The following is an 8,270-nucleotide window of genomic DNA, read 5'->3' on the forward strand; positions in this document are numbered from 1 at the left end:
GGTTTGAACCTGCCATGCTCGGTATATGGGACTGGTGCCCTACTCACTGAGCCACAGGCACCTCCAGTGGGAGTGGAGAAGGACCATTACTTGTAAATACCATTAGATCCATTCGTTGTAAACACCACTGCACTCAGAACATCCTACCCATTCATCTCTTCAAGACACTAGGCTGGTTCTGCATCTTAGCTATGGGAATATTACTATAATAAACATGGGAATGCAGATGTGTCTGACATCCTGATTGTCTTTCCTTTGGATAGCTACTCAGTAGTGGGACTGCCAGATCGTGTGCTAGTTCTGTTTTTAGTGTTTGAGTAACTTCTAGACTGTTTTCCACAATGGCTAGAATTTACATTCCCATCAATAGTGTCTAAGAGTTCCATTTTCTCCACATCCAGCCAGCATTTATTTTTTGTCTTGTTAGTAATAGACATTCTAACTTGAGTGAAGTAACTCAGTGTGGTTTTGATTTGCATTTCCCTGATGATTAGTGATGTTGAACATTTTTCATATATATATCTGTTAGCTGTTTGTATGTCTTCTTTTGAGAGATGCTTTTTCAGTTCATTTGCCCATTTTTAAATCAGATTATGTTTTTGCTGTTGATTTACTCGTATATTCTGAATATTAGTTCTTTGCTGGATAAATGGTTTGTGAACATTTCTCCCAATCTGTTGGGGTTTTGTTGTTGTTATTGTTGTGTCCTTACCTGGTTTTCATATCATGGTAATACTGGCCCCATAAAAGGATTTTGGAAGAATTCATTGTAATACTTTTTTTTTTTGGCTCCTTTAATTATCATCCTGTTAAACATGTACAGTTATGCCTCTTCTCCCTTTTCTAATTTAGCCTTGATCTATGAGATACTTTTGCTTTTCTCATCAATTTCATTCCTGAGTTCATGCAGGTCCGGTCCCATGTTTTTCTACTGTCTATTCCTCAAGTCTTTGAATTCCCAATTCCTAGGTTATTTCATGAATGTATTTGCTATTTCAATTAACACTTAACTCAAGTTGGAATGTTTTGAATTACTGTTTTCCTCTGTTGCATGACATTAGTTTTTGAAGTGAGTCTATGTGTTCAAAAAAACTTTTTTTAGGGTGGCGCCTGTGGCTCAAAGGAGTAGGGAGCTGGCCCCATATGCAGGAGGTGGCGGGTTCAAACCCAGCCCCGGCCAAAAACTGCGGGAAAAAAAAAAAAAAACCACAACTTTTTTTTAAATAGTAAAATTGTATGGAGGATTTTTTTCATGTGCACTGTCAACCCCACACATGAATTAAAATATGGTGCAGGAAGAATATGGATTTACTATTTTAGTTCAGAAGCAGTGTTTTACTTGTAAAGAACAATTTCCTTCAAAAATATGCACCTTTGTGGAAGAAGTCTTTTCTTTTTTTTTGAGACAGAGCCTCAAGTTGTGCTCCTGGGTAGAGTGCTGTGGCATCACAGGTCCCAGCAACCTCAACTCCTGGGCTCGAGCGAGTCTCCTGCCTCAGCCTCCCAAATAGCTGGGACCACCCGCCACAACACCGGGCTATTTTTTGGTTACAGCCATCATTGTTTGGTGGGCGTGGGCTGGATTCAAACCCACTACCTTAGGTATGTATGTGGCTGGTGCCTTAGCCACTTGAGCCACAGGCGCTGAGCCAGTGGGAGAAGTCTTTTTTTGATTCTTTGATCTTATTAAATACTACTCCTACCTTCATATACTTCCTTTTGGCCCTTCAGCTGTAAGTCTCAAAAGTATATGAAGTCCTCCCCAAATCCCCCACCTCAAACTAATTCTCTGATGTTTTCACATCTTGATTATGTACAACTGGGGTCCCCAGTCCCTCATCTGCAGATGGGTACCAGTTCATGGCCTCTTTGGGGCCAGGCCACCTTCCCCTGGGAAAAACTGTCTTCCATGAAACAGGAACCAGTGGAGGTGAGCAACAGCAATCAGGGTGAGCAAGTGAAGCACTTCATCTGTATTTACAGCCGCTCCCCAGTGCTTACACCCAGCATCACCACCTGAGCTCTTCCCCCACTCCCACCCATTGAAAAATGGTCTCCCATGCTGGCCCATGGGGCCCGTAGGGCTGTGAGCACTGATGTACAATATCCAAGTTCTTATTTTCTATTCTTCGGTAGCCAGTTATAACTTCTTATATTTCACCATTCAAATGAGACCACTCCTTCTGAACTCCTATTTTCCTATTTGTCACTGCCAGTAGAATCCTTCTGCACTCTTCTATGTGAGTCCTTCATCAAGTTATTTTCTGCCCTAATGTAGGGTTATGGGAGTTTTACATGTCTATTTCCCAACTTATATATAATTTAAAATGTATCATTCTTTGTCATCTAACATATGTTTAGGTATGATCTGATTTTCTTTTAAAGGGATTTGTGACATAGTTGACATTTATGTGACTGTCATTATTCTACAAGAATCTTAGACTTCTATGAGGTATAGGGCAATGGTGAATGGTTCTGTAATTTATGTACCATACAGTAAAGGGGTATTGGACCGAAATCTAGGGCTCCCTTCATTTGCTAGGCATGTCCTCTTGTGGAACTGTATTCTCATAAAAGATCCCTCATTTGTGGGGTTCCACCCATCTATGCATGAAGCTCTCTCTAATGTGTACTCCAGATGGGGCACTGTGATCTTTGTAGAGAAGTAAAGATGGGTTATTTTTCTTTCCCTATAAAGGTTCTCATTAGAAGAGGCCCTGTAAGACCTTAAAATCCACTTTAAGTATTGAAGTGTGCTTAGTTTTACATACATGTCTGAATGGCCACAGTAACTTGAAGCATTTTATGTGGAATATGGAACCAAACAAAAAGCCCCAATACACACAACTGGATGCTATTTTAAGAATTACCTTTGCTTATGTGCTGGACAATAAAGTAAAAAAGGTATGGCTTTGGGTGGCACCTGTGGCTCAAAGGAGTAGGGCGCCAGCCCCATATACCAGAAGTGGTGAGTTCTAACCCAGCCCCAGCCAAAAACTGCAAAAAAAAAAAAAGGTGTGGCTTCAAAAGGGAATATGCTGCAATTCCAGAAATAATGCTGAGTAGATCCCAAAGTATAAAACTTACTTAACACATGTCCAAGGCCAAAATATACTATACTGGTTGAGTTCTGTCACATAGCTCCTATCTATACATCGAACAGACAATCAACTATCCATGAGTAATGCATTTTTCCATTGTGGAGAGAAATGTGTTGTCACAAAGCTTCTACCTCTCATCTGTATTTGCCTTGGGAGAACTTAAAGTGTTCTTCTTCCAAAGAGCCCATAAAACAATGTGAAACCCTAACTCAGCATAAGCTTCCTAAATTATATAGACCTCTACATGCAGGAGACGGCCAAGTGTAAGTGCAAAAGAGTCTTGAAAAGCTCAAAAGTAGCTTGAGCTTTAAGAATAACTGTACTAAAATGTACAGACATTTATAAAGTACTGACAAGCATTTTTAAATAATCTGTGTTCCACATCTTTCTACCTACTCCAAAGAGTAACATTTTGGCCGGCATGGTTGCTCATGTTTGCAATCCCAGCACTTTGGGAGGGTGAGGTGGGAGGATTGCTTGAGGCAAAGTGGGTCAAACCAGTCTGGGCAACATTGTGAGACCCTGCCTCTACAAAAAAAAATTAAGAAATTAGGTGGCTATAGTGATGTGTGCCTGGAGCCTCCCGCTGCACAGGAGGCTGAGCCTGGAGGACTACTTGATTCCTGGAGTTCAAGGTTATAGTGAGCTCTGACCATGCCACTACACTCAAGCATGGGTAACAGACCAAAACCCTGTCTTTAAAAAAAAAAAAAAGTACACACTTTACAGGAAAAAACCCTCAACAATTCAAAAATTCCTGACACTAGACCATTTTACTCATCATAGCAGTCATTAGTTTTATTTGGTATAAAAATAAAGGTTTTACATACTCAACAAAACTATCTTTAATATTACTTTACTGAGTGGGGTTTAAAGGAATTTGGAAGAATATTACCCACTCTTCCCCTTCCCTCCTATTAAATTTTTATGTGTTTTTCACATATATTTTGTTCATCTATATGTACAGTACTAAAAATACCTCCAAACAACATGGGGCACTAAACCTTCTGCTTTGTAGTTTGTTTTTCTCATCACGTTCTTTTAAGGTCAACAGATATAAATTTAACGTTCTTTTTAATGTTAAGAGAATATTCTATTATATGAATGTACTGTAATTTATTCAACTATTTACCTGATTAACATTTAGATTTCTGGCCAGGAGCGGTGGCTCACACCAGTAATCCTAGCACTCTGGGAGGCCTAGGCAGGTGGATCTCCTGAGCTCAGGAGTTCGAGACCAGCATGAGCAAAAGCGAGTAGCATGACCATCACTACTAAAAAAAAAATAGGAAAAAGTAGCCAGGCATTTAGAGTCTCAGCTACTCAGGAGGCTGAAGCAAGAGGATCACTTGAGCCCAACAGTTTGAGGTTGCTGTGGGCTATGACACCATGGCACTCTACCCAGGGTGACAGAGTGAGAGACTCTCTCTCTCTCTCTCTCCAAAAAAAAAAAAAAAAAGATTTTGTTAAAAAGATCATTCCCTGGCTCGGCGCCTATGGCTCAAGTGGCTAAGGTGCCAGCCACATATACCTAAGGTGGCGGGTTCAAATTCAGCCTGGGCCTACCAAACAACAATGACGTCTGCAACCAAAAAAAAAAATAGCCAGGCATTGTGGCAGGTGCCTGTGGTCCCACCTACTTGGGAGGCTGAGGCAGGAGACTCGCTTGAGCCCAGGAGTTGGAGGTTGCTGTGAGCTCTGACACTACAGCACTCTACCCAGGGTGACAGCTTGAGGCTCTGTCTCAAATAAAAAAAAAAAATCATTCTAATCCTAAAAGGCTTTTCTTTACATGCGTACCCTTATATTGTGTTTTAATTATTGATGACAATGCAAGAAATTTCTGCAATTTTCTTTAAAAGAAAGGTTTTTATACAAGTGAATTAATTCAGGAACAGAAAAATAAATGCTGTAGGTTCTCCTTATAAATGGGAGCTAAACTACAGAAGGACACACGGAGTGATATAAAGGACGCTGGTGACTCAAAAGAGGGGAGTATAAAAGGGAGTGAGGGATGAAAAATTACCTATGGGCCTTACATGACAGACTATTTGGGTGAAAAGTACAACAGCCTGGACGTCACCACCAAACAATATATACAGGTACCAAATTTCAACTTGTACACTAATTCGATTAAGATAAATAAAGGAAAAATTAAAAAAAGGAAAGGCAAGGACAAAGAGAGCAAGAAAGAAGGATGGATGCGACTGTCCCATGGTTCTAGTTAAGACAATTAGAAAAGGAAACTTGCTGTGTTGTGAATTTTTATATCACAAAGCCACGTGCTCAGAAAATGCATAATTTTAAAAATATATTTTGATCCACTCCCATTGATGCAGATGATGAAATTTTACACATTATGTACATCATTTTATACTTATATACACACTTCAACTATTTTTATTCTCACCTTTCTTGAATGATGTTTACCTATTAAGTTAAAAAGACTTCAGGAAAGGAAGAACAGGATTATTGGGAAAGTTACCCAGTCTTCCCTATATTAACCCAATACAAATACAGAAATTCTCCACTTTAAAATGTCATATATTTTAAGTCAACTAAATTGGCAAAATATTACTTAAAACAATAGCATGCCAAAAAAAGTTCTCTGCATGATTGTTTATTTAAAATATTATGACTCTGGATGTAAATACATATATGAGCTTACATTATTTATGGTTATCCACATAAACCCTCAATTAAAATGCTTAATTGTTCATCTACAATGCCTTTTGTTCTACTAAGCATAATAGTAAATTTTCTATCTCATTGAAAGTGTTTAAAGTCTTTTGAATCTTGATTTGTGAAGAAATTACTGAAAAATAACTTAGCTACATCAAACAATAATATTGTTTGCGATGCTGTCATAGATTTCTCCATGGCAAAATAGTCACATATGGTTATTGCACAAATTTGTAAGTACAGGTTATGTGCATGTATAAACTCTCTACATATTGACAGTGTTTTCACTGCAGCTTGCTCAACACATTTAAAATTATTTAAATACAATTTACAAAATCTTTAACAATATACTTTTAAGATAAAAGTATCCTGAGGACATTACAAAATTCAGTTTACCAGCCCTTCATTTCTATGCTTTATTTGACTCTTTAATTTCCAAGATAATAGCTGTCCATATTCTATTACATAAAAATGTTCTTATTTTATATTTTCTATTAAACAAAATATATTCAAGCTAAATAGTATACATAATAATTGTCCCATATACACTTAGTCCCATCTGCCTGCAGTCTTATTGGTTAAGATCAAGTATTTATCAAGTTTTCTATAATTCTGAATCGGAAAAGATACAGCACAAAACAGACAGAAATAGGGTTAAGCACATTTAAGTTAAAAGCATTGTGCAATCTTAATATTTTGGTCATATTTTATAATAAAATAATATATTTTGGCAAAAATAATAAAATATAAGGTTTAGTTTATTTTCTATTTATGGTACTTCTGGGGGTATTTTACATCTGTAAATACTATCTAGTTGATCTGATATTTTTCACATTTGTTTCTAAAAACACTGCTAGAAGGTTTTCAGAATTTTGAGAATAAAAGCACCTAAAAATTAGAGAGAGAAAATAAAATTTAAATAAAGTGTTTGATGCTCAAAACTCCTTTAACAAAGTCACAAACTTTTAAGTGTCTTACATATGCCAACACAGAATCTTTTATTGCCTACTAAGACTTATTTGACTCAACACAAACTTAAAAATAATAATCTTGGAAGTCTTAAAATTTATTTGACAATTAGGGATGGGAATTCAAAAATTAAAAAACATGAAAAAAGGTTGTAAAAAAAGTTATTCTGGTGGCAGTATTTGTTATGGCACAAAAACACATTAAAAGACTTGTGGTTTTTGCTTACATGTACACAAACTAAGTTCAAATAAGATGTGTAAGATATATACGTACACACACACACACAAGTACACATACACACAACTTGGGCTCCAGGGGAAACTGGTAAAAACTACATGAGCCCTTTGGCTCGTTTATCACTTCAGTCTCAAGGACAGCTTTAATGGAGATGTTCATTATTTTATGGGTTCTTACCCAAAGGTCAATCTATCATTAATTAAGAGGAGAAGAGCTTGAGAGGTATAAGTCTGATAAGAGAAGTACGAGTGTGGAGAATTAAGTGATGAGAATTATGTGCAACTGCCTTTAAAAAAGGGTATTTTTACTGGAAAAGAAGTTCATGCAGAGGTATCTGCAGAAGAGTTTATCAACAATAAGAAAACGAAACTCCTTTAACACTATGACAAAATATAACACACTGTACAGACAGATTATAACAGCCTTACTTACACGTTCTACTTTAGGCAATATAATCTAATTCTGAATGACCTTATTAATTTTTAAGGCATCAGTGCATCAAGGGTAAAGCTCTATGAAGTAAATAGGAAAACAAGAAAGCATTAGCTTATTTGTGGCATAGAGAGTGATCACTGTACATTTCACCTGTTGGCTACTTCCATATAGGTAATAAATGATCTTCTTCATGAAAATGTTATAGCATGAATTTCACATCATTTTTCAACACTTCATTTAAGGGGCTAAACTGATCTGGCAGTATTCTCATTTTCATTGTTCCATCAGCTCCACAAGAGAAAATGTGATTTGCTGGCCCTGTTTCAATCTGCATCACTCCAGTTCCAATATTCCTAAAAATGGACTGCCGAGCATGTTCATTGATAAAAGTATGGAGAAGACCAAAGGTAGAGAGACTCCAAATCTGAAAGATATTAGAAAAAAAATGAAAATTAGGGCTAATAACTGCCTTACGAATCCAAATGAAAATTTTAGTTTTTCCTTCCTGTACAGATAAGCAATTTCCAAAGCAAAGATGGAGAAAACTTTGTGTAGGCCTAGGATTGGTAACACCTAGATTCTGTGTAGGGCACTGGCACTGCAAATTACCAGTGGCTTTGATATTATATGCTTAAAATCCATCTGGTAAAAGACAAGGTGGGTGGCAAGGAGGTGAAGTGCACAATGCTGCAGAAACTTGTAATATTATAGGGTTTACAATCAGTGTTTGCTTTTTTTTGAGACAGAATCTCACCATGTCACCCTCGGTAAAGTGCTATGGTGTCACAGCTCACAGCAACCTCAAACTCTTGGGCTTAAGTGATTCTCTTGCCTCCGCCTCCCAAG

The 8,270-nt window shown here is 37.3% G+C and overlaps 1 protein-coding gene across 1 annotated transcript in view; it reads right to left on the minus strand.

Annotated features, from left to right (window-relative positions):
- Window positions 1-5,701: 5,701 nt before the first annotated feature.
- DMXL1 (Dmx like 1) overlaps window positions 5,702-8,270 on the minus strand; it is a 157,712-nt gene continuing 155,143 nt past the window's right edge. Inside the window, exon 44 of the mRNA XM_023512698.1 lies at window positions 5,702-7,848. Within this exon, the coding sequence (XP_023368466.1) occupies window positions 7,624-7,848 (225 nt within the window). The 3' untranslated portion in view covers window positions 5,702-7,623. The remainder of the gene's footprint in view (window positions 7,849-8,270) is intronic.

This window comes from Otolemur garnettii, unplaced genomic scaffold, assembly GCF_000181295.1.
Source record: "Otolemur garnettii isolate 467f Iridium unplaced genomic scaffold, OtoGar3 scaffold00030, whole genome shotgun sequence".
Taxonomy (NCBI): Eukaryota; Metazoa; Chordata; class Mammalia; order Primates; family Galagidae; genus Otolemur; species Otolemur garnettii.